General features: G+C 38.1%; 1 protein-coding gene across 3 annotated transcripts; it reads right to left on the bottom strand.

Moving 5' to 3' along the window:
• Positions 1-1,818: 1,818 nt before the first annotated feature.
• aldh18a1 (aldehyde dehydrogenase 18 family, member A1) lies at positions 1,819-14,751 on the bottom strand. 3 transcript variants are annotated; one of them, XM_073828722.1, is made up of 18 exons: positions 14,624-14,751; positions 13,941-14,050; positions 12,063-12,283; positions 11,801-11,950; positions 10,267-10,371; positions 10,008-10,166; positions 9,427-9,517; positions 8,781-8,905; positions 8,041-8,185; positions 7,865-7,938; positions 7,636-7,735; positions 7,303-7,523; positions 6,982-7,119; positions 6,338-6,533; positions 6,100-6,221; positions 4,563-4,749; positions 4,201-4,296; positions 1,819-4,106 (listed from the first exon to the last, which is right to left on the bottom strand). In XM_073828722.1, exons 2-18 carry the CDS (start codon positions 14,029-14,031, stop codon positions 3,910-3,912), a joined length of 2,418 nt encoding a protein of 805 aa, XP_073684823.1. In that variant the 5' UTR covers positions 14,032-14,050; positions 14,624-14,751; the 3' UTR covers positions 1,819-3,909. The 3 variants fall into 3 exon arrangements, with proteins under 3 accessions (XP_073684823.1, XP_073684824.1, XP_073684825.1); XM_073828723.1 differs by having other exon boundaries at positions 10,014-10,166; XM_073828724.1 differs by having other exon boundaries at positions 12,063-12,214.
• Between the last annotated feature and the right edge of the window lie 11,440 nt (positions 14,752-26,191).

The raw sequence follows: 26,191 nt of genomic DNA, 5'->3' as shown, positions 1-26,191 counted from the left end.
GCAAAGCATATTATTAATAATAAATTAAGTTTTGATGTATTTATGGTAGAAAATTTACAAAATATCTTCAGAAAACATGATCTTTACTTAATATCCTAATGATTTTTGGCAAAAAAGAAAAATCTATTTTTGACTATTGTTACAAATATACCCACGCTACTTAAGACGTTTTGTGGTCCGGGGTCACATATTTTAAACTAATTAATTTTGTATCTTAAGCAAAAGTTTTAAGATGATTTTAGCATGTTTTGGTATTTGTTTTAGAAAACAAGACAAAAATACTGACAAGGATATTAACTTTTTTGCAGTACATACATACAACATTTAATGCCATGATTTTATAAAAAAAAGTCCTTTCAAGGCTGTAATTTGTCAAAGGGGTAAACTAAGACTCTTTAAGACTTTTTTTAAAACCTTCAGAAATCTTGAATGAATGAAACGTGTCAAAATGTTGTTGCACACAGTATACGGTCCACTGGTTTGATCGTACATGACGCCATCTCGTGCCTGAGAGACAAAAGAAAATTAAGGAAACGGCTTGTTCTTTGAACAGAGTTATTAAAGAACAAAAAAAGGAGTATCTGAGGATGGAAAAGCAGAAGACTTTTATAAGATCACATGATGTCTAGCAGACGCTTTGGGCCCTCAAAAGAGGCCCCATATTAGCAGCACATCATAGGGCAACGCAGACTCAAAGAGGAAAAGTCAAAGTGGCCTGGTCTTAGCCCCGAGCATGCGGCTCTCTCAGAACACAAAACAAAACCAAGTCCATATCTCAGCTCATGCATTTTTCATAAGGTATGGATACCGCTCTCTTTCAGAGATAAATATCAATTATTGAAATTGTTAATTAGAAGCCTATAATTGGCAAAGATGCAAATGAATAAATAACTTTGACAATTAATTATTGATTTGAAAAAATTACGCTCTGCAGGGAGCACATTTAAGTCTCTAAAGATCAAGGAAACACAAGAAATATGAGTTTTCGCCTCAAGTAATGTTCAATTAAAGCTGTACTGACTGTGAAAGTCCGATGGCTTGCCATGAGACCGGTTCTTTTTAAATTTCACATCTATATGCTTGAAACTCTTAGATGTGTGAAATATTGGGTGCAGGCTGATTTATAGTAGTAAAAAAATTAAGAATTCGAACATAAAACAAAATACATTTAAAAAAAAATTACTTTCAGGGTCAATGCTTGTGTTGTTAGCAACCTTATATTTCAAATAATAAAAATCAGCATGTTAGTTATAATTCTGCTTTCCTACAGCTGCACCTGTATTTCCATCTCCTGATTTAGCAGTAACATTCTCCTCATTTGAGCATTTTTTAACCTCTTTCATCCAAACAGTCATTGATCACAGATCTTACGCAGTAAAGTTGGAACACAATAACAGATGAATAAGACTTTGTTTCTCTTCATCTCTGGATCTTTTTAGTTTCTGATGAAGGCTCATTGAGCGTAAACCGCACATTTTGGAGAATAAAAGAACTTGTGAGTCAAAAGGCATTGGCACTTTCATGGCAAGCCTCAGTCTTCTCTCAGTCTCTTCTTTTCCTAATAGCAACATAATTAATCCTCTGTAGTATTGTTTTCACTCTTCCATGTCCCACTTAGTGCTTGGCAAGTCTCTCTCTCCCTACAGAACCGCCTCTTGATGTTTTCCACACTGAACTGTACTTAAGACAGATTATTAATCAAGTTCAAAATGGCCCCGATACTTGTCGGTTTCCTCCATAAATCCTTCTCTAAACATCTTTCAGGTAAACATTCAACTTTCAGGTCTCTGTCAGAGGCATCGAATGTATCCAGAAGCATTTTGAAAGTACAAAAGAAATTTATTCTACATACAAAAATTGTGAACATCTTCAGAACACTATAAGCATCACTATTTTGTTGCGTTACTGCAATTTAAAGTACAGATCACGAGGCCTTTTTCGAAATAGTTTAGGACAAAAGCTTCCCATCCCAGGTAAATTTTACAGCAGTAACATGGAAACGTTTACAATTCTGCACAGTATTCATGATTAAAAAGCAGTGAGCATTAAAAAAAAAAAAAAAAAAAAATGCAAAATGAGAGAAGTAATGCACGGGAAAATTGTTTTTCTGTTTTCATTTCAATAAAAGCAACTTATACACACAAAGCAGCCTGGAAATAATAATTTTCTTATGTTGTACTGTACAGTTGAGGTCAAAAGTTTACATACACCTTGCAGAATCTGCAAAATGTTTAATATTTTACCAAAATAAAAAGGAAGATACAAAATGCATGTTTTTTTTTATTTAGTACTAATGACCTGAGTAAGATATTTCACATAAAAGGCATTTACATGTAGTCCATAAGAGAAAATAATAGTTTAATTTATAAAAATGATGCCTTTCAAAAGTTTACCGTGTCCGAATGATCCACAGCTGTGTTTTTTGTTTAGTGATAGTTGTTCAAGAGTCCCTTGTTTGCCCTGAACACTTAAACTGCCCGCTGTTCTTGAGTAAACTCCTTTAGGTCTCAGAATTCTTTGGTTTTTCAACATTTTTGTGTATCTGAACCCTTTCCAACATGATGATGATTTTGAGATCCATGATTGACTTATATGCAACTATTACAGAAGGTTCAAATGCTCACTGACGCTCCAGAAGGAAAAACAATGCATTAAGAAAACTTTTGAAAAAAATTAAAAAGTGTACATTTTCCCATCTTGCCTAAATATATATATATATATATATATATATATATATATATATATATATATTTTTTTTTTTTTTTTTTTTTTTTTTTTTTTTTTCATTAAGTACTGCCCTTCAGAAGCTACAGAAGATACTTACATGCTTTCCAGAAGTTAAATTTATCCTGATCTTCAAATTTTTCACCCCCAGCTCTTTATGCATTATGAGCTTTTGAACCTTCTGCAATTGTTGTCCCTCATTTTTCCTCAGTGTGAAAAGATGGATCTCAAGATCATACAGTCATTGTTGGAAAGGGTTCAAATACACAAAAATGCTGAAAAACCAAAGAATTTGTGGGACCTAAAGATTTTTTTGAAGAACAGCGGGCAGTTTAATTACATTAAACTATTATTTTCTCTTGTGAACTATATGTAAACGTATTTTATGTGAAATATCTTATTCAGGTCAGTACTAAATAAAACATTAAATTGCATTTTGTATGATCCCTGTTATTTTGCAGATTCTGTAAGGTGTATATAAACTTTTGACCTTAACTGTATATGACTAGCTCTATGCCACATGAAAAATATTCTTTTTCGGTTAATAATACAGTTTATGTAATGAAATGTTGTATATGGCAAGCACTATGCCAAATGAAAAAAAAACTCATTAAAGCTGAAGTGTACACAATACTCTGTAAAAAAGCATAATGTTTTTAATGCTCCAATTTGTGCCAGGAATTTCATTTCTAAATTTCTACTGCATTTCCTCACATTACATATCACATATACAGTATATATCATGGGCAATTCGGGAGGCCTCTTTTCATTGACTCCATACTGGAGTGAAGCTGTCATTATTTTTGCAGTGATCAGTAACACATTTTACTACTCAAAAGAACTTAATCCAATGTGGAAATCATTACAAAAAAGACAAAAAAAAAAAAAAAATCAGATAGACCACAGCTTTAAGCAAAAACCTTTGTCTTTGTGACATTATCCTTCTGCGTTTCCGTAGCTATAAGTTCAACTGCTTCGTTCTGAGAAAAAGACACACTTGACTAAAATGGGTGTATCTGGGAAAAATTAAATGTATGGGTTCACTGAGCAGCTCTCCATCCTTTTATTCACACTTACTCCAAATGCATTGCCTGATGGGAGTCTTTGAATAGATTTTAAGTGGGTGAGCTTTTACTTAAATGAACGTATTTGATTCTTGACTGTGAATGCTTTTACTTCACAACTCTAGCTGGTGGTTCTGCGTCCAGGGAAAACCTGTGCCACCGGAAGATTCTCGTGTAGATACGTCATGCTGCCCTGTTCAGAGAAATCTGCAACTGTGTGGCCCTCACCCCGTAAGACCCACTTGGTAGTGAGAAGCCCTTCCAACCCCACAGGCCCACGGGCATGAATACGGGCCGTGCTGATGCCAACCTCCGCGCCTATAAAGCACCACAGGGTTATTATGAGATTAAATAGGAAACATTTAAATAAATTTGTGGGTGAGGAAAAAAAGAAAAAGAAAAAGACACCTACCGAGACCAAAACGATATCCGTCAGCGAAGCGTGAGCTGGCGTTCCAAAAGACACAGGCACTATCTAATTGCTGAAGGAACTGCTCTGCTGTGCTCTCTACACAGAATATGAGAAAGATACACATAATTAATTAAATAATGTTTGGAAGCAATATTAATCTTCCCACTAGATGGCACTAAAGCACTGCTTCTATGTTCACAATTGAGCATTTAAAGCTAAAGGGTGTCATTATTTTTATTGAACACTTACATACTTCTTCAATTTGAACATTTATACAGATTGCTATTCATTTTAACACCAAGAGTGTAAATTTATACATGGTTGTCCACCACTATAGGTGTAATATGTATGTTTAGTCTTACCGTTCTCAGTGACGATAACATCAGTGTGAGAACTTCCATATTTATGAATGTGATCAACAGCCTCCTGCATACTGTCCACAACCTCAATACAGCACTCCAGATCACCATACTCAGTACGCAGAGACTTCACCTCTGATGGACTGAAGGTCAGGTACGATGCAAACTTGGGGCCAGCATGGACCTTCACCTGCAAAGGTCAAACCACCAATAATTAAAAAAATAAACAGCAAGTAGAAATTAAGTAGTAATATTTTTTTAAGAATTTAGTACTTTTATTAAACAAGTACAGCTTAAGCAGCTCAACGGCTTTTACATTTACACTACCAGTCAAAAGTTTTTTTTAAAGAAGACTCTCCAGCTCAACAAGCCTGCATTAATTTGATCCAGAGTACAGCAAAACCAGACAAAAAAAAAATCTTACTATTTAAAATTACTGTATTTTATCATCATTAAATCATTATAATATGCTGACTTGCTGTTCAATAAACATTTTTAATTATTACTATCAATATTTTAAACAATTGAGTATATTTTTTTCAGGATTCTTTGATGAATAGAAAGATCCAAAGATCAGCATTTATCTGAAATAAAAAGATAGTGTAACATTATACACTATAACATTCATAGGCTTGGAGTCAGTATAGTTTCTTTTTTTGGTTATAGAAATTAATACTTTTATTTAGCAAGGCTGCTTTAAATTGATCAAAAGTGATGATAAAGACATTTATAATATTACAAAAGATTTCTACTACTTCTGAACTTTCTATTCATCAAAGAAAGCTGAAAAAAAATTCTACTCAGCCATTTCCAACAATGTTTTTTGAGCTGTAACCCAGAATATTATAATGATTTCTGAAGGATCATGTGACTGGAGTAATGATGCTAATAATTCAGCTTTACAAGGGATAATTTAAATTTTCAATAGAAACATATTCAAATATAAAACAGTTATTTTAAATAGTAAAATATTTAAAATTTTTTACTGTTTTTGCTGTACTTAAGATCAAATGAATTGTGAGCAGAAGAGACTTCTTTCTAAAAACATAAAAAAACGTACTGTTCATAAACTTTTGACTGGTAGTGTATAATAAGATTTTTTTTCTGGAGCATCAAATGAGCGTAATAAAATAAGCTCTGAAGGTACATGTGACAATGAAGACTGGAATAATGGCTACTGAAAATTCAGCGTGGCCATCAAAGGAATAAAATATATATAAAATATAATAAAATAGGCAAGTAACTTTAAATTAGAATAATATTTAATATTATTACTGTTTAACTGTATTTTTGTTTAAATAGAGACAGTCTTGGTGAGAAAGAGACTTTTTAAAAACTTTTTAATAATCTTCAACCCCAAACTTATGAAAAATAGTATTTGCATTTACATTTTTTGTTTTGTTTTACCCTGAGGCAGAAAGAGCTTCAATAGAAACACTATATTATTTTTTCCGGACCAAAGACAGATTTTGTTACGGTCCTCAGAGTGTAAGCCTAATTAAGTATGAATGACATACTGTGCATATATATGCAGTCTTACATGTTCTGTTCTCAGCATGTCGATGATCTGATCAAACAATGGAGTTCTGAGAAGATCTCGATGCACCAGCAGGGTTTCCAAAGCGTTACAGGCTGCAGGGTAGTCGCATTTGGAGTCTCGGACTAGAGAGATAAAACACAACCAGTGTAATTTCAGCCATAATAAACAATAAAACTTATGTGAAATACACATGTGGAAATAAACATCTACACTGGTAAATTTTCATAGGCAGTCTTACCGATTTTGATGGCTTTGTCAACACTGGCCTCATGGTCCACATAAACATGGCATATCCCCTCACTATGGCCAAGAACAGGGATGCCTTTTGCCGCACGCTGAATATCTCTGACTAGCTCAGAGGAGCCACGAGGAATGATCAGATCAATCATCTTCTCCAGACGGCACAGATCCTCCACCTCTTCACGTGTGCTCACCTGCCACACATTAAATCTGTTAAATGACTACATATACACACTAAATTGATCAGCAAAATTTACAGCAAAAATGTTAAATATATGTTGTTCTATTGATCAAAGTAACCTGAAAAATATATATTATGGTTTCCAGAAAAATATTAAGCAGCACAACCTTTTTTCAAATTTTTCTTTAGCACCAAAATTCTAAAGGATCACGTGACACGACTGGAGAAATAGCTGCTGATAATTCAGCTTTGCCATCACAGGAATACAATTTGAAATATATTAAAATAGAAAATAGTTTATTCAATATTTCACAATATTGCTGTTTTTATTGTAGTTCTGATCAAAAAAAAGTAGCCTTGACAAGCTTGGTGTGACTTTACTGGAAATCTTACTTGAGTTTTGAACAACATTCTGTGAGTATATAAAAGGTGAAAATCTACTGTGCAAATGTTTCATTTACCAGCTGGATGGCATCTTTCACTCCATGGATGGACAGAGCCTCCTGGGCAAGTTCATGCAGGATGCGATTTGTGTTGGCTGCCTCTTTGCCGCCTTTCAACAAAAGAGCATTGCCACTGGCAATGGCTAAAGCAGAAACCTGTTGAGATAAAAACAACTTAGACATCTAGCAGATGTTTATACAAAGAGACCTAAAAGTACACAGACTGTCTGGCCAATCCCACTTGAGCAACCTGGAGACTTTCTATTTACAGCCCAGATCTTTAACCACCACCACAAAATTACACTACTTATGTATATGCATGCACTTTGTGCACCTGACCTGAGGAAGGCAGTCTGGCCGAGATTCAAAGATGACTAGCAGTACTCCTATGGGGACCGTGATCTGCTCTAGCTCCAGGTTGTTTGCCACACGAGTCCTGCGCAAAACCCTGCCTACGCTGTCCTGAGAGGAGACTGCGATCTGACGCAGACCGATGGACAGACTGTTCAGTTTAGACGATGACAAACTGAGTCGCTTCAGCATGGCTGGAGACAGGCGACCTGTAACAAAACAGATTGAGATTGAGTGAACCAAAAAAATGCTTTGTGATACATCACTCCGACGGGAAAAACACTGAAAATGGTCTGAAAAGTAGGAGTCACTTCCTATTACCTGTGCTGACAGCCTGCTCCATGTCCTTTTTGTTGGCGGATAAGATTTCGTCTTTTCTCTCAGTAAGGAGATCAGCCAATGTGCAGATTATGTCACTTCTCTGTGGACAAACAGAATGATATGACACAGATGTTGTCTGAAGTTAATCTAACAATTCTACTGTTTCTGGAAAAATATGCACAAATGTTTTAACCAGATGATTTAAAAGTGATTTAAAAGTTTAGCTGACCTGCTCTGGTTCAAGGGAAGCAAGAGTCCTGCCAGCAGAGCGAGCCATTTCTGTCTGCTGCTCGACTGTGGGACCTGTGGAGGATGAAAAATGTCTCATCTGAGGTTTTTCAACAGATGAAGATAATTGAATCTCATTAAAAAAAAACTGTTTCAGCAAAACATGTGGTAACTTACCAGCTGGCTTGACTTCTGAGAAGAAGGTTCCTATTTTCTTGCCCTCAACTATGTCAGTGATCACATGACCTGTGACTTTGGGGTGTGTACCGTTGGCAATGACAACAGACGTCCCACCTTGGAGAGCCCAGAGAGCAGCTTTCACCTAAAGTTTAGTGAACACACAGACTGCTAGTTTCAGTTATTCTTCCTAACAAAAGATATACAGTCAAACCAAAATTTATTTAGACACTTTCAACATTTCTCACATTATCATAGTTTATTCACTACAGTTTAGAAAATGGTAATAGAATATGACAAGAACTCAGAGTTAAACTGTGTCAGAACAAATTCATCTTGATAATGTCAAATAACTTTGATAGAAAGGAATGTAATGGATTGCAATCAACCAAAAATTCAGACAACTGTTAGTATGGCAATATTTACACAACTATCAATACTTTGTTGACTAATTACCAAGCAATGTTTAATTTTGTACAGTCTGTGGTGTAAAAATGTCACATTAGCAATCAAATAAAAAAAAAAACACTTATTTTACACAATTTTACTAGTAGTCCACTGTATGAAGAATTTTTGGGTATAATATGTCACAGTTTACTTTATTTTGCTATCCTCACTTACATAAATGAACTATACCTGCAACCACTAGTACAAAAATATCAAATTATATCTAGTGTCTGAATAATTTTTGGTTTGACTGTATTTTGTGTGTATCTCAGATATTCTTTCCGTAACCATACCTTAGCTTCCATTCCTCCAATGCCAACCCTGGACTTTGTGCCATAGGTTATGGAATGCTGGTCCCCAGGGTAAAATGTGTCCAGGAGCTTGGCATCGTCTGACCCTGGTGGGCTGTCATAAAGGCCTGGAAAGGGTGACATAAAAGTTAAGTAAAGTTATTAAGTTTAAAAATAATTTCACTCAAAAATAAAACCTGTCATTACTAAAGGGAGTTTACTCAAAAATGAAAATTCTTTTATTAATTATTCACCCTCATGTCGTTCCAAACCCTTAAGACCTTTGTTCATCTTCAGAACACAAATTAAGATATTTTGATGAAATCCGAGAGCTTTCTGACCCTGCATAGACAGCAACATAAAAAATATTGAATAAAGCCATTGTTTTTGTTCCATTCAATACATTACAGTTGAACCACTAATGTCACATGGACTACTTGAACAATGTTCTTACTACCTTTCTGGGCCGTGAACTCGTCAGTTTCATTGCTGTCTATGCAGGGTCAGAAAGCTCTCAGATTTTATCAAAAATATATTTTTGTGTTCTGAAGATGAACCAAGGTCTTACAGGTTTGGGGAGTGAATAATTAATGACAGAACATTATTTTTTGGGTGAACTATTCCTTTAACATTCAAACGAAAATCTCACCTTCTACATCAGAGAGAGCGATGAGAAGATCTGCCCTCATCTCCACGGCAAGCCGTGCTGCAAGACTATCATTGTCCTTGACACTGATAACCTGCAGTATGAAAAAGAAGTTTAAAAAGAAGAGTCTCAAAAGAGGCTCAAACTAAAAAAAGTGGCCCTTGTCTTTTAAACCCCACAAAGACAGACATCACCGCTATATTTCATGCTCGCATGAACATTTATCTCTAAACTATGGCATTAAAATGGGTGTGATTAACAAAGACACTGTCTAGTCAATGAAAAGCCAGAATTCCACATAAAACCACATTTGTAGCCACAGTCAGTGCATGACAGAGCAAGCGTAGATGAGCCCCGGAGAGTAAGCGACAGTAATGAGAATGAGGTAATGTTAATTTCTTTCCAGTTTCTACAGGAATGGAAAAAACCCTCAGGCTGCAACAGTGCAGAAGACAAAGATCAAGCCTCTGTATTGCTCTGACTCCCAGCATGCATCTGTAAAGGCCCCTCCCAGCATGCAGTTCCAAAAGGAAGAGGATGGGTGGCAAGGCTGCTGGGCAGATTCTCTCTCTCCCAATACCCACATTTACCCCCTGTAGGTCACTGTTGGGTTCTGGGGGAGGCACCACGGCGTCGTTGGTGTTGATGATGGGCACAATGTTCATACGCAGCAGCTCGTGCAGAGTGCTGTTCAGGTTTCGTCTTTTCTGGTCATCGTGGAAGTCCAGGTTTGTTACCAGGATCTGAAGCAACAACAAAAAAAAATAATTAATTAATTAATGGAAATGTAAGTAAGAATGTATTTTGTAGTTTAACCATGCTTATGTTAGTGTATGTGTGTACCTGGGCAGTACAGGTGCTGTATTGAGTGAACATTGCCTCATACAGAGCCATAAGTCCACTTTGTCCTGCAGCAGCACACGCTCTCGCTTCTAGAACTGGCAGTGACTGACAAATGAAACACAACCAATTTTAGTTTTTTAACTTCTTACTCAGCTAAAATATGCTTGCTTACATGCTGAGCTTTACCATATTTGATGGGCCCTTTGTATGTGCTTTTATTAATGTTTTATGAGAATTAAAGAGAGAAAATTGTTTCATTAAAGGTTGAACCACTAATGTCACATAGACTATTTTAATGTCGTTACTCCTTTCTGGGCCTTGAATGTGGTAGTTGCATTGCTGTCTATGCAGGGTCAGAAAGCTCTGAGATAAACCCATTTATCATATAAAGTGATTGTGTTATTTTAGAAGACTTTAAAAAGGATTAAACAGGTTGATTTATTTGTTTTTCGTATGATCTCTAAATTCTATAAAGCCACACATTTCTAAGGCCTCTAGATAATCAACATGATTAAACGTTTGCTGAAAAACCTGTTGTACAGGTGTAATCTACTATTTTACATGCCATCTGTCATCTAATTACTACTTCTTTTAGCAAGTAAAATGCCTTTTAGTATAATTAAAAAATGACTGTGTTCAGCTTGCGGTACATATGTATTTTGCTGTGAAATCGTTATTTATAGTTCAAGAATAAATAAGTAATGCAAGAATAACTTTTATATTAGTAATAATTTAAAGATTAACAGATGTAACTTACATTGATAAAAATTATTCTGTAAATACTACAGGAAAACAAATGTTCTACATGAAAAAGTTAGTTCAGGCAATAATTTAAAATAAAGTAAATTCTATATTGGTACTTAATTTAAGCTTGCAGAAGCGTAAATATAAACATTATAAAATTAAGTAAAACCTACTTAACTTTTCTTATACTGGTGTTCCCATCATGCACTGGGGCATGAATAAGGTTGATTTTTTTTTCCTGTTTTCCAGCTGCCTTTACATAGTTTTATCAAATTTTATTTATTTGTATTTATTTGCTGTATTGTATTGTATTTATTTATTGTATAACGTTAGCTTTTATAATAAAACTAAGCATTTAAATATAATTTTTATAAGTTTCAAGTTCAAGTTTCAAATTTAATTTATTTATAAAGCACATTGGTTGACCAAGTGCTTTACAAAATTGCACAAGTCCAACACCCAAATTAAAATTCACAAGACACTGAAAGCACAAGAATACAAATAGGTTTTTAAAAAACTTTTAAACTCTGCTACAAGACATAAGATTGATATTTTTTTGCATTTTATGCAAGTAGTGTGTTATACTTTTATAAAGAAAATGATAACTGTTCCATTTTTGGGTGAACTATCCCTTTAACGTCTTATGGGTTCGGAACGACATGAGGGTGAGTAATTGATGACAGAATTTTAATTTCTGGGTGAAATATCCCTGCAATGTAATATTGTATTTTTGCTTAACCTGTTTTTATTTTCAACCAAAAATATTGTTTAAAAATGTATATGTCCTCACCATATCTTTGAGCTGATTCTGTCCTGAGTGCAGAGCTTGTCTGACACTCTGTGAGAGAAGAATTTCATGCCTCAGCCTTTGTTTTCCAAATGCTACAGCTCCACTGGTCACGATCATCATCTCTCTACCCTGATTCTGAAGCATGGCCACCTTAAACAATCAAAATGCATAAATACAGTTACAATGTGCCATCAATTAAATATTCTAAACAAAATTCCTTTGCAACAATATATTTTTTTAAAGCATCATGATTTGTTAGTACCTGTTCTACAATTGAAGCGAGTCGGCCCAAAGCGAGGCCGCACTCGTCGCCTCGGGTTACGACGGCACTCCCCAACTTGACGACGATTCTCTTGGCCTGGCGCAGATCACCGCGGTGGGCAAACGACTTACCGTGTGCCCGTGCCAGCGGCACTGTAAAAAAAGGCACATTACTCCACTGACGCACAGCATGGAGTGTGAGAAATGGGGAGGAAGAGGGATCTGCATGGAGAGAGAGAGCCGGGAAAGCACCCAATGAGGAGCCATGCCATGCAGGAAAGCCAGTGAGTGATGGATAGATGGACTGTGTTAGCGTGCATTGATTGTATCACCAATGAACATTAGGATAATGAGGAGAGGATGTATATGAGGGGAAATGGTAGAAGACAAGCAGAGAAAACAGGAAGTATGCTATGCAAGTACATGTCATAATGTAACAAATGGCATTGTGAAGTATAAATATAATTAGCTCTGTGACAAATTGTTAATGTTCTTTTCTTGTAAGTCATTGTAAATAAATTAACATCATGGTATTCCCCACAAAATTCATCAATGCCTGTTTAATCTAAAATGGGATAGCTTTCTGTGCTATTTTTCATTTGATGTAACTTTCAGTGAAGTCTAATTTAACTATTTATTTCATTATTAAAATGAATATTATAGTTTATAAAAAACATCATTAAAGAGGTGTATAGTGAAAAAAAGTCTTTTTTTTTTTTACTGAGATTCATACGTCATCTGAAAGCTAAATAAATAAGGGTATTAAAGATATTACTATAAGAAATCTGGAATCTGGGGGTGCAAAAAAAAAAAAAATCAATGCATATCACTTATCAAAAATTAAGTTTTGATATATTTACGGTAGGAAATTTATAAAATATCTTCATGGAAAATGATATTTACTTAATATCCTTATAATTTTTGGCATGAAAGAAAAATTGATCATTTTGACTAATACAATGTATTTCTGGCTATTGTTACAAATATATCTGTGCTATTTAAGTCTGGATTTGTGGTCCAGGGTCACATATATAAAATTTCTGGCAAATAGCAATAATGTTTTGGCTGATAATAATATGAACAATAAGATGTCTAAAAACTAAATTTGATTGTTTTAAATCTAAACATACAGTATGAAAAATGTGCCTTTATTTTGAAATCAAAAAGATAACATTTAACAGTGTTATTAAATGCTTTAAATATTAGTAATATTGGCCAGTAACCTTTAATATTTTAAGTAATAACAGTCAACACTTAATCTGAAAACTCACCTCTACATCTGAGTGAATAATGCATAAACGGAAACAAACTAAATTTATGCTGGTCCAAATTGGATTCGAAAACTCACACCAACTGACTTAAAGAATTAATATTGACTATATTCACTAATAAAGCATGATTGATCTTATTATACAAGATTCATCAATAACAAATGTCAGTGTAGTCATAAAAGTGATCCGTAAAAGCAATCAAATAAAGTGAATAGAAATCTGGGACAAGCCATTGACAAAGCTGTGAGACTCAGCGCCCACCAAACCCCCGCCACATTCTTTATGAAAGAAAATGACAGAGTAAAAGTTGCCACATCAGCAAAGCCAGACAGCACACCCAAACGCTGACAGGACAGAACTCAAAGAAGTGCACCGACCCAGTGAATGAAAGAGACAGACATGCTGTAAATTAAGAGCAAGGGTTCTGAATGGACACAAATAATTGTATCTCTATATTTAAAGAGCTGTCTCTGACTGATATATTGAACAGTATCAGTTCTGATATTTATCAGTTTTGCCATCCTTAAACCTCTTTGTGTTTTACTTTTTTTTTTTTCTTTCTTTCATAAGGTATGGAATACAAAGTACAGAAATACATAAATACTTACTTTTGCCTTTTGAAGCAGCTCTTCTGAATGTCTGCAGTGCATTTGGTCTGGCTAAAAGCTGGGAACAGGAGATCATCTTCTGGAGATACATGGTGACCTGATCTGTACAACTGAAATTTAAAGCATATATTTATATCAAAGCACAATTGATCTAATCAATTTATCAAGATCTTTCAGGCAAGTTCCCAACATGAATAAATACTGTGAGATATAATGTGAGATCATAGTTTATTTAACTTAATGTAAACGTAAACAAAAGCTTGATTTAACGTTACACTCAACTGGCCTACATTGAATTCAACAAGTCAAGTGCATCACTGGTAAACGTACAAGAGAAAATAGTTTGCAGGGCTGGATGTTTTCATAAACGTTACATGAAAACATTCGATAATTTCTAAGAGGGGAATATTTTTATTGTATGAGATTTAAATGCATGCTGTGCGTAATAATATTCAAAAATACAACAAAACGGGGTTTAGGAAACCTCCACAGCACCAACAATTAATAACGAACAAACAAATCAATACTAACAGACATAAAAGAACAACATCATTATTTTCTCTGTAAACTTTCTTCAGAAACACGTTGGCTGATGCAAGAAGGAAGTTTAAATGGCCCAGCGTGGCATTTCTACTGCAAAGCAAATATGTAACGCAGTACTGTGCAAAGGTCATTTTACATACCTTAATCTACTAAACAAATGTGAGTTATTAAGCTCAAGTTCACTGCCACCGCTGCTCTTCAATGCCACATCAACTCTCGGCAGCTGCTGCTCGCATGGATTCGGCCATGTTGACGTTCATCCACGTAGCTACGCAACGGGCGTACGCACTGTTTCATTACTGTTACGATTCACAAACATATTTACGCTCGACTCGGCTTAGGTCACATACGCAATCTCCGCAACATTGTAGTGTGTTTTTTTTTTTAATCATGCTTAATGATAATAAAATAATTTAAAATGGCATTAAAGTTCAAAATATGTATTATGTAGTATATCTGCTGGTGTCGACTCGCAAACTTAATGACATCAGTTGTTTTGTTTTTAGGCGATGGGTTTGAATCTTCTCCAGCACTAGAGGGCGACGTGTAAACATCAGGACCATAGGATTAGGACACACTTATCTCTGAGGGGTCATCTGCATTCCAAGAACAGGACATAGACACTGGACCATTCTTGATGCTGATATTTTGCAGTTTTCTTAGGTCTTCATGGGTTAGTGACCTATTTTACCATAAAGTAGTCTAAATAGCTCAGATAGCAAGCTACCACTGAAACACTGTTAAGTCAATGTTGATGCGTCAGTGCTACCCTGCAAAGGAATGCTTTTATTAACATCATTTTGGAACATTAAGGCGAGATACTGCAGGTGAATAGGGTAAAAATGGTTACATTGATAAATGCAAACATTTTTAATTGCAAAAAACTTCGAACAGACAGGAAACACTATATTTTCTTACCATTTTTTGAGGAATTTTTAAAATCAAGAAAATTATATATGAACAAATCCCTCTGTAAAAACCTTCAGTATATAGACAGGAATAAAAATGTAACGTATGGCTCAGTGTAGGAGAAAAAATTCATTTTGAGAAAACAGCCTTTAAAAATATGTATTGTAATTTAAATCTATTGACACAAATAGATAAAGTACTATAAAAGAAACACTTAACAGTGTCTTTTGGGTGTTTTCTTTCCACTAGTCTAAAAAACACCCAAAATCTCAAATTTGACAGGTGCATGAAAAAAACAGCATTTTGCCTGCAGTTCCCCCCCTTAATTCAATGTAGTTACACTGCAAAAATGCTTTTCTTACTTAGATTTTTTGTCTTGTTTTCAGCCAAAATATCTAAAAATTCTTAAATCAAGAAGGATTTTCTAGACGAGTAAAATTATTTTCTTGTTTTCAGAAAAATCAAGTCAAAATGAATTATTAAAGTGAATTTTGCTTGAAGCAAGCAAAATAATCTGGCAGTGGGGTAAGAAAAAAAAATCTTATTTCAAACTGACAACAAGATTATTTTTCTTACCCCGTTGGCAGATTATTTTGCTTGTTTCAAGCAAAATGCACTTAATTTTGAGTATTTTTTTCTGAAAACAAGACAATCATTTTTATTAGTCTAGAAAATACTTCTTGATTTAAGAATTTTTTTTGGCTGGAAACAAGACAAAAAATCTAAGTAAGAAAAGCATTTCAGTCAACGTTAGGAAGTGATGTTGGTTCAATATAATTTTTTTTTTTTTTTTTTTTATAAAATAAAATCTGTCAAATGTTGGTGGAACTTTAATCAGAAAATTCCTAATAAATATTACTAAAGCGAGATGCATGCACTTTTTAAGAATTTAGAAAAATAGATGGTTTATTGAAACACTTTAATAACTTTCAATTAATGTTTCTTATTAGATGCAGTAACAATAAATCAAATGCAAAAACAAGCATGCAAAAAAAAGGAATGGAGAAATAAGATAGATGCAACACTGATGCACCCAGAGAAGTCATGCATGTCAGGTGGTTCAACAAAATAGACTTTTAGGATGCACCTGTGTTTTCTTTGTAATGGCTTAATGAAGCATAAATTAAACTATTGAGAAGGGCACATGCAGAACCAAAATGGGCGTTAACCAATCAGTACAAAACTACAATTGTTTTTCATGCATTTTTAAATAGACAGTCAGAAAACAAGCCCACAGTGAATTAGAGCAAATTGGCTAAAGCAATTGTAAATGCCCATTATGGTTTGACACACCCCACTAAATGACAAACACCCACTAATGTTCTACAGAGATACATGTCTGCATCATCTTGTGGTCATCAACTACAAATCACTGTTAGTTCAATGTCACATTTCTTTACCCATGTGTTGTAGACTTTCATCAAAATTTCCATGCTGATCTAACATATTTAAAACACTGAAATGTCAATCTCAACCAAAATGAAAACTCAACACTGTATCAATGTCACCATGCTTTCTGGCAGACTGCTTATAAACACCAGGTAGCCTATCTAAAAGAATGTTTTGTCTTCATTAAAGTTATCCTTGTTATGCAATTAAGAGCTCTTAAACATTTAAATAATACATTTATAGACTTTTAATGTATGATGTGGTCAAACTTTAGCACTTCACTGTAAAAACTGATTTTCTTTGATTTGTTGTCTTGTTTCCAGCCAAAATATATAAAGATTCTTAAATCAAGAAGGATTTTCTCAACAAGCAAGAAAAAACAAGTCAAAATGAAATGAGTTTTTGTTTAGAACAAGCAAAAAAAATCTGCCAATGGGTGAGCAAATTTTATTTCAATCAGAAAACAAGATTATTTTTCTTACCCCATTGGCAGATTATTTTGCTTGTTTCAAGCAAAAACTCACCTAATATTGACTTGTGTTTTTCTGAAAACAAAGATAATTTTGCTTGTCTAGAAAATCCTTAATTTACTCCAGTCTTTAGTGTCACATGATCCTTCAGAAATCATTCTAATATGCTGATTTATTATTATTTTTATGTTGAAAATAATATAATATTTTTTTGGAACCTGTGATACTTTTTTTCGTTGATTCTTTGATGAATAAAAAGTTTAAAAGAACAGCATTGATTTAAAATCAAAGTCTTTACTATCACTTTTTACCCATTTAACACATCCTTGCTAAAAAAAAAAAGATTTAATGTAAAAAGAAAGAAAGAAAAAAAAACATGTACTGACCCCAAACATTTGAATAGTAGTGTATATTGTAACACAAAATTTCTATTTTGAAAAAACACTGTTTTTTTTTTTTTTTACTTTATATTTATTAAAGAATCCTGAAAAACATATCACAGGTCACAAAAATATTAAGCACAACTGTTTTCAACATTGATAATAAATCAGCATCTTAGAATTATTTCTGAAGCATCATGTGGCACTGAAAATTGGAGTAATGATCCTGAAAATTCAGCTTTGCTTTAAAAGAATAAATTATATTTTAAAGCATGATAAAATAGAAAACGTCTAGGTTACGTGGGTAACCCTCGTTCCCTGAAGGAGGGAATGAGACGTTACATATGGGAACTCGCTTGAGAGACCAATCATCTCTGAGCCTTATTCAAAAGGCCAATGAAAATTGGCTGAGTGGTATTTGCATGCCAAGCCACACCCCCGTACATACGGGTATATAAGATGGCGACATGCAACCACTCATTCAGGTTTTTGCTGAGGAGCCGGATCGAGCCGGCGCCAGCGCGACGTCAGGCCATGGCAGGGGATGTAAAGTCTCCGTTCCCTCCTTCAGGGAACGAGGGTTACTCACGTAACCTAGACGTTCCCCTTCAGTCGTTTCACTGCGACGTTACATATGGGAACAGACCCATGGAACAGGCCACAAGCCGGATGCCGCGTTACGCACAACCCACGTGCTGACAGGCGGACGTGTCAGCAGATGGACATTGCAACGTAACCTTCTTAACGCCCTGAGGGCCAAAAGGGGGGCCCCACAGGGATGCCAGGTGTACTGAAGCAGAGGTTGGGGGGGCGGAGCACATGAGATCTTTACATGTGGAATGAAAGTAAATTCAATATATCCATAGTACTTAGGGATATACGAGGGAAACAGAGGCCTTCTGGCTGACCACTGGAAGGATACTGAGACATGATGCCACAACCTGCGGGGCGAAGGAGACCCGGCAGGAGCACAGTCAGGTGCTACTCCGCGTCTAGGCCTGACTGTGGGGCATGGAGGACCCAGGGTTCGCCGGAGGGAACATACTGGGAAATAGCGCACGGATCCAAGGGGAATGGCGCAGCAAGCCGACACCAGCCATTCTCCCGCTCACCTGAAGTCTAAGTTAAGACACGGGAGGATACTGCCTCTACGCGAAGGTTGTAGAACCTGGCGAAGGTATTAGGCGTCGCCCAGCCCGCAGCTCTACAAATATCTGCTAGTGAGGCGCCATGAGCCAATGCATAGGATGAGGCAACACTCCTAGTGGAGTGGGCATGAACACCTAAGGGGCATGGCTCTCCCTGATATAGACAGGGAGATGGCATCAACCACCCAATGAGCCAACCTCTGTTTGGAGACAGCATTCCCTTTCTGCTGACCTCCAAAGCAGACAAAGAGCTGCTCAGTGCGTCTGAAGTGCCAAGTGTGGTCCACGTATATGCGTAGAGCGCGAACTGGACACAGCAGCGCAGAAGCTGGGTCTGCCTCCTCCAAGGGCAGAGCTTGCAGGTTCACCACCTGATCGTGGAAAGGCGTGGTGGGAACCTTGGGCACATAACCGGGCCGGGGTCTCAGGATGACGTGAGAATCGCCGGGCCCGAACTCTAGGCACGTTTCGTCGACAGAGAAAGCTTGTAGGTCCCCTACCCTCTTGATAGAGGCCAGAGCAATCAGGAGCGCTGTCTTAAGTGACAGGAATTTTAGCTCAACTGATGCAAGTGGCTCAAATGGGGCTTCCTGTAGGCCCTGAAGGGCGACGGAGAGATCCCAAGAGGGTACGAGGTGCCGTCTGGGAGGATTAATCCTTCTCGCACCTCTCAGGAACCTGACGATGAGTTGGTGCTTACCTAGAGATGTTCCATCTACTGCATCATGATACGCTGCATCATGATACGTGATTTCAGCCACGTTTGACTCCAGAGGAGCAGATGGCGGGCGAGTTGTGACATGCGACAGGAGCGGAGACCGCCCAACTCGAGGCAACTGATATGCCACTGCAGTCGAGGTCCTATCCAGGAGCCCGATGCTGCTTGCCCGTTGCATACAGCACCCCAACCCGTGGTGGAGGCATCCGTGTAAACCACAACATGCCTGGACACCTGTCCTAGGGGCACACCGGCCCGTAGGAAGGCAGGGTCTGACCACGGGCTGAATAGGCGGCGACACTGCGGGGAAACGCCAATCCGGAATGTGCCACGGTGCCATGCCCGTCTCGGGACTCGGTCGTGTAACCAGCGCTGAAGCGGTCTTATATGAAGCAAGCCCAGCGGCGTGACCGTGGCTGCAGCTGCCATATGCCCCAATCCTGGGGACGGATGCATGTTAGCATGCGCTTCGTCTTGAGCATCTTGAACAGCAGCCTAAGAAGGGACTGATTCAAGACTCTGAGGTCCAGGATGGGTCTTAGCCCACCGCTCTTTTTGGGCACGATGAAGTAGGGACTGTAGAACCCTGACCTCATCTCGGCTGGAGGGACAGGCTCGATTGCATCCCTCGCCAGTAGGACTGCAACCTCCGCATGCAGAACAGCGGTATGCGTGTCCGAATGGACAGAAGTGTAGAGAACGCCTCTGTATCTGGGCGGACGCCTGGCGAACTGAATCGCATTGCCGAGACGTACCGTCCGTATCAACCACTGCGAGGGGCTGGGAAGCTGAAGCCAGGCTCCCAGCCGAGTCGCCAGGGGTATCAAGGGAACGTTGACCGACGTGACCGCGGTGGGGCAGCCTGGGGGGGGGAGGGGAAGGGGACTGATCCCAGAAGGATAAACGTCCTGGAGAAAAGTCTGGCTGCGTTGAGCAGCGCTTACCTTCTTCCCCGGTTCCCGCGCTGGCGACATGGTAGAGCTCCGAGTCCAATTCTGAGGAAGCGAGCTCGGGGCCGGAACCCCGGAGATGAGAAAATCGTCTCTTTTTGTGATTTTGTGGGTATCGTCGACCCGAAGGCCGACGGCGATGTTACATGAGTGCACAGTGACTCCCGGAAGTCGTCCCCAGAAGAGCGATCTCCTCCACCTCCGGGTTGCCTGCATCAGGGACGCTTCGCAGCTCGTCTGCGGGTGTTTTTAGCCGGTCCCTGGGTCACAGGCGGCGTCCCTCTCCCACGGGAAGTTCGACGTCGGGCTGCCAATCTAACATCGTGTGCCTCGGCAGGGGACGGAGCTGGTGTTTTAGGAGCCACGGGGGGACGCCCTCGGCGACGGGCAGGCGGAGGCGGGGGCCCAGGTGGCGGGATGGTGGCTTCGCGGCTTCCCAAGATGTGTTTTATGGCCTCCGTCTGCTTATGGACCGTCGAGAACTGCTGGGCGAAGTCCTCGACGGTGTCGTCGAATAGGCCGCCCTGGGAGACGGGAGCGTCGAGAAAGCGTGCTTTGTTTTTTATGGCCAGGGTCAGCCATAGGTGTCGCTCCTGGACCACCATGGTGGACATCACCTGACCAAGGGAACGCCCCGTGCGAAATCGGTGGCGGAGCGGAGTTCTTCCATAACCCCTTGGTTAGGACCACTCTCGTGCAGATGTTTAAGAGCTTGGGCCTGGTAAACGTGGAGTGTGACCATAGCGTGCAGGGCGGTGGCAGCCAGGCCAGCAGCATGGTAGGCATGGCCTGCCAGGGCAGATGAAAGTTTGCACGCCCTGGAGGGTAGATGTGAACGGTCCCGCCAGGTGGCAGCGCCCCGCGGGCATAAGTGCACCGCAACGGCGCGTTCAACCTGTGGAACCGCCACATAGCCCCGGGCTGCCCCGCCGTCGAGAGTGGCGAGGGGAGAGGAGCTGGGGCGCACTCAAGCTGAATAAGGGGCGCGCCAGGTCTTTGTCAGCTCCTCATGCACCTCCGGGAAGAATGGCACCGGGGGGGAGCGTGGCGGTGCCGCCGGTGCCCTCCCCAAGAACCAGTCGTCCAGCCTCGAGGGATCTCTTTAGGGACCTCAAGGCCGATCCCCCTGGCGGCTCGGAGGACCATAGCCGAAAGTTCGGCGTCAGCCTCCAACGGGGCAGCGACCGCAGGAGGGCGCTGAGGCAGCGTTCATGTCCGTCCGCTGGGGTGAGGAAACTACCGCACCCAGAAGCGCACGGCCGGAAGGCCATTCTGAAAAGAACGTCTTAACAGCCGTGAGAAATTTGCTCTTTTGTGATCCCGGTTTGCCCAGGGAGGAGCCGCGGGGCGGCTGTGCACTCATCGGGGCTACTCGCTGGTTTGCAAAGGCTTAGAATATGCCGTTAGAACGGCAGCCCACAGGATCACGCTGGCGGCCGCCAAACAATGCTCTTATAATCACTCTTTTAGTTAGGCAGCACGCCAGCGGAGAGAGAGCTTGAACTCTGAAGAACTCTTTTCTCTTTGAAGTTTTCTTCTCAATGGAGACAGGCTCGAGCATGAGGCTCTGAAGCAAAAAGCTGAATGAGTGGTTGCACGCCGCCATCTTATATACCCGTATGTACGGGGGTGTGGCTTGGCATGCAAATACCACTCGCCAATTTTCATTGGCTTTTTGAATAAGGCTCAGAGATGATTGGTCTCTCAAGCAAGTTCCCATATGTAACGTCGTAGTGAAATGACTGAAGGGGAACTGTTATTTTAAATTGCAATAATATTTCACAAATTTTTTTTTTTTCTGTATGTTTGTTCAGATACAGCCTTGATGAGCATAGGAAACTTCTTTGAAAACTTTAAAAATCATATTGATACCAAACTTTTGAACAGTAGTGTATGATAATGTTACAATAATGATATGAACATATGAAAAAGTACTGCACAACAGCAATGACCTATAAAGCCTTATCTAATCTATTCATGATGTATCATGACTCTGCAAACAATTTAAGCAAGAACGTCATCAACAAGGACACCTTAAACAACACAACCCAGATGTTCAGACAGGTTTTATTCATTTTCCACATTCCACGGTCTCTTAGTTAAAAGCTCTGAACCCATGACTAAATCTAAGACAAGTCCCAGAGTGTTTTTGGCAAAGATGGTAGGAAACACCTGGCACATCTCATGTGTTTATCTGTTTAGACAAAACCCTTTATCTTCTGCTATGGAGACCTGATTTGACAGGCGAGAAATATCATGGTCCAATTTTTTTTTTCTCATTATATAATGCAGTTTACAGTGAAGAAGTGACTCAGTGGATCAATTTGTAAAGTAGGAAATGATAGTGGGGCATAATAAGAGATGCAAAGCACTAAACAGCTCTTTAATGTCTCGCTAAACTAGTTTAAAACCTATTTCAGAATACCACTTACTACACAAAAAGCATTCACAGTACATCTGATTCATCACATTATGCACTCTTTTATCTTTGGAAATCAAATGGAAATAACAACTGTGCTGAATGTGTTCTTTAATTAGACATGCTCAGAAATTAAAATTAAAATTAAAAATAAAATTAAAAAATTAAAATAAAATTTTAGAAACTAAAATTGCACAAGAATATGAAAATGATGATAATAAAAGTGATCTAATAAAGCTCACCTTGCAGAATCTGCAAAATGTTAATTATTTAAGTGCGATCATGCAAAATGCATGTGCTTTTTTATCAAGTGCTGACCTGAATAAGATATTTCACATAAAAGACATTTATAGTCCACAAGAGAAAATAGTTGAATTTATAAAAATGACCCTGTTAAAAAAGTTTACATACACTTCATTCTTAATACTGTGTTGTTACCTGAATGACCCACAGTTGTTGTTTTTTTGTTTAGTGGTAGTTGTTCATGAGTCCCTTGTTTGTCCTAAGCAGTTAAACTTCCCGCTGTTCTTCAGGTCCCACAAATTCTTTGGTTTTTCAGCATTTTTGTGTATTTGAACCTTTTCCAACAATGACTGTATGATTTTGAGATCCATTTTTTCACACTGAGGACAACTGAGGGACTTTTGAACAGTACATTTTTCTTATTTTGCCTAATTATCATGTTTTTTTTATGATTTAGTTTCCCAGAAGACAAAATAAGTTAAATTTACCCAAATCTTTGAATTCCAAAGGTTTTCACCCCCCGGCTCTTAATGCTTTGTGAGTCCCTCAGTTGTCCTCAATGTGAAAAGATTGATCTCAAAATCATACAGTCATTGTTGGAAAGAGTTAAAATACACAAAAATGCTGAAAAACCAAAGAATCTGTGGGACCTGATTTTTTTTCTGGCAGTTTAACTGTTCAGGACAAACAAAGGACTCATTAACAACTATCACTAAAAAGAAATAATGTATGTAAACTTTTGAACAGGGTAATTTTTATGAATTCAACTATTATTTTCTTTTGTGGACTACATGTAAACGTCTTTCATGTGAAATATCTTATTCAGGTCAGTACTTAATAAAAAATAACATGCATTTTGTATGATCCCTTTTATTTTGGTAGAATAATTAAGGTTTTGCAGATAAATTGCTTCAAGGAATATCTGCATTCTGAAAAAAATGCTATAGTGTTTTTTCCATAATTATTTGGGAGACACATGCAGCAGAATGCTTTGAAAGCTGCATTGTGAAACACTGCTGTTCTGCAGTATTTGTGAACAGCTCAGAATTGATTTATTTTTAACATCAATATAACTGACTTGCACTGCTTATTGTTCAAGTTGTGTACCACATGTCCTTTTTAATGTGCAGCAGGAAACCTTTTTGGAGGGAAAAGTTTCTCCAAGAGGGAAGCAGATGGTTGACATCATTGCCAGACGGCCATTAAAGTGAGGTTGCTGGCTCTGAATCACCATCTGAAAAGTTTACAAAGTTTAAAGTTTGCTTTTTCAAGATCGGTTAGTGCCATTAGGGTCATTTAGCAATACTTTGTCAGTTGCACTTCAATACATGGCATGAATTGATATACAGAAATCTGTGCAGTGATAGTCGGTTGCACTTTTGACCTCGTCACTTATTTAAACAGTTATTTATATGGTGTCTTGGAAATAATCAATGGGTTAGCGTGAGAAATTCCTTTTTTTACTAGTTAGGCTCTATGGGAGCTCATAACAATAGACTGCGGGGTGAAACAATCACTGAAATCCACAGGGGTTTTTTTTATGGGAAGGTCACAGACAGAATAAGACAAAGGTTTGTGTGGTCCACCTCTGAAACACTGAACACTTCAGTCTCCATATCGTGAGGACATAAAGTGATTAGGCTCTCGCTTTCAAAGGTTTCCTATGAACACGTGTTATTTTTTCTCCAGTCAGATATTTCAGTCCAATTACATTGGAAAAAAATTCACATGGAAACAAGATGAGACACTAGATTATGTTGTTACCATCCAAATACGGGGGATATAAACATGCACCAGGAAACAGCTTTCTGGAGGTTTAATTGAAAGAGTATGCTGTTCAAGTCTGTTTTCGGGGCCCCAGGAAGTCATGCAGACGATGCATTTTCGTGTAAGGACCATTCTATAGAGATCGAACTTTCAAAAAAGTTATGTATTATGCATTTGGTATCACAGAGGTCCCTTGTGTGTTCTAAATTTAAAAGGGCAACTAGTTTCCACTCAGACTGACCACGTTCCACTGCATTTCTGCTCTTGTGTAATGGCCTCAAAGACTTTTATTGTTCTAAACACATTTGAAATATCTCTCACTAACTTTTAACGAAAGCCTAAAACCGCATATTATAATGATGCGTGCCTTTGATCTTGTGTTTAATCGTTTGTATGAAGCATTACTCACTGTATCCGACAAAGATAAGCAATCTAAAGGTTTAAAGGAACAGTTCACTCTAAATAGGTTTACTCATCTCATAGTGTTTCAAAGCCATATGATTTTCTTTATTTCGCAAAAGATGTCAGAAAGCAGAAGGACCGTGCCAATCAGCATTTACTATGGTAAAAGACCAAGTGAAAGTGCATTGACAGAATTTTCATTTTTGGGTGAACTATCCCTTTAATAAGCAACATCGGATCTCAGGAAAGCTGTGCACTGCTCTTTCAAGAATGCCTAGAGACTAGCATCTGTGTTTCCTAGCATTCAAAAGGAAAACATTTATAAATTGCGACATAGATGTTCTCTTGCCCACACACCTACTTAAAAGTGGTTTGTCATTTGGTTCCTCTGGTTGAGGAAGTGAAAACGCTGCGAAAAATGTCTCTTGTTTTTGTACAACATCCTATTTTCTTTGAAACAGCAAGATTGCATGTTAGTCCAAATTGCAGCAAATCAGCATCACTGATGACGTGACCAGAGGCATCAGCGGATGTATGTGCACAGCATTATATTTATATCATATTTATAATATATTTTATTAACTTTATATTTTATGTACTATACATGTTATATTATTACTTTATTATTAAACACAGTACTAGTTAAACAAAAACACATAGCAAAATGCAATTATTATCACATATAATGTAATTTTTCACACACACACACACACACACACACACACTGGTTTACATGTTTTATGGGGACATTCCATAGGCGTAATGGTTTTTATACTGTACAAACCGTATTTTCTATCGCCCTAACCCTACCCTACACCTAAACCTAGCCCTCACAGGAGATTGTGCAAACTTTTACTTCCTCAAAAAAACTCATTGTGCATGATTTATAAACCTGTTTCCTCATGGGGACCTG

The sequence above is a fragment of the Garra rufa genome, chromosome 22 (assembly GCF_049309525.1).
Source record: "Garra rufa chromosome 22, GarRuf1.0, whole genome shotgun sequence".
Lineage (NCBI taxonomy): Eukaryota > Metazoa > Chordata > Actinopteri > Cypriniformes > Cyprinidae > Garra > Garra rufa.
This window is presented reverse-complemented; position numbering and strand designations above follow the sequence as displayed.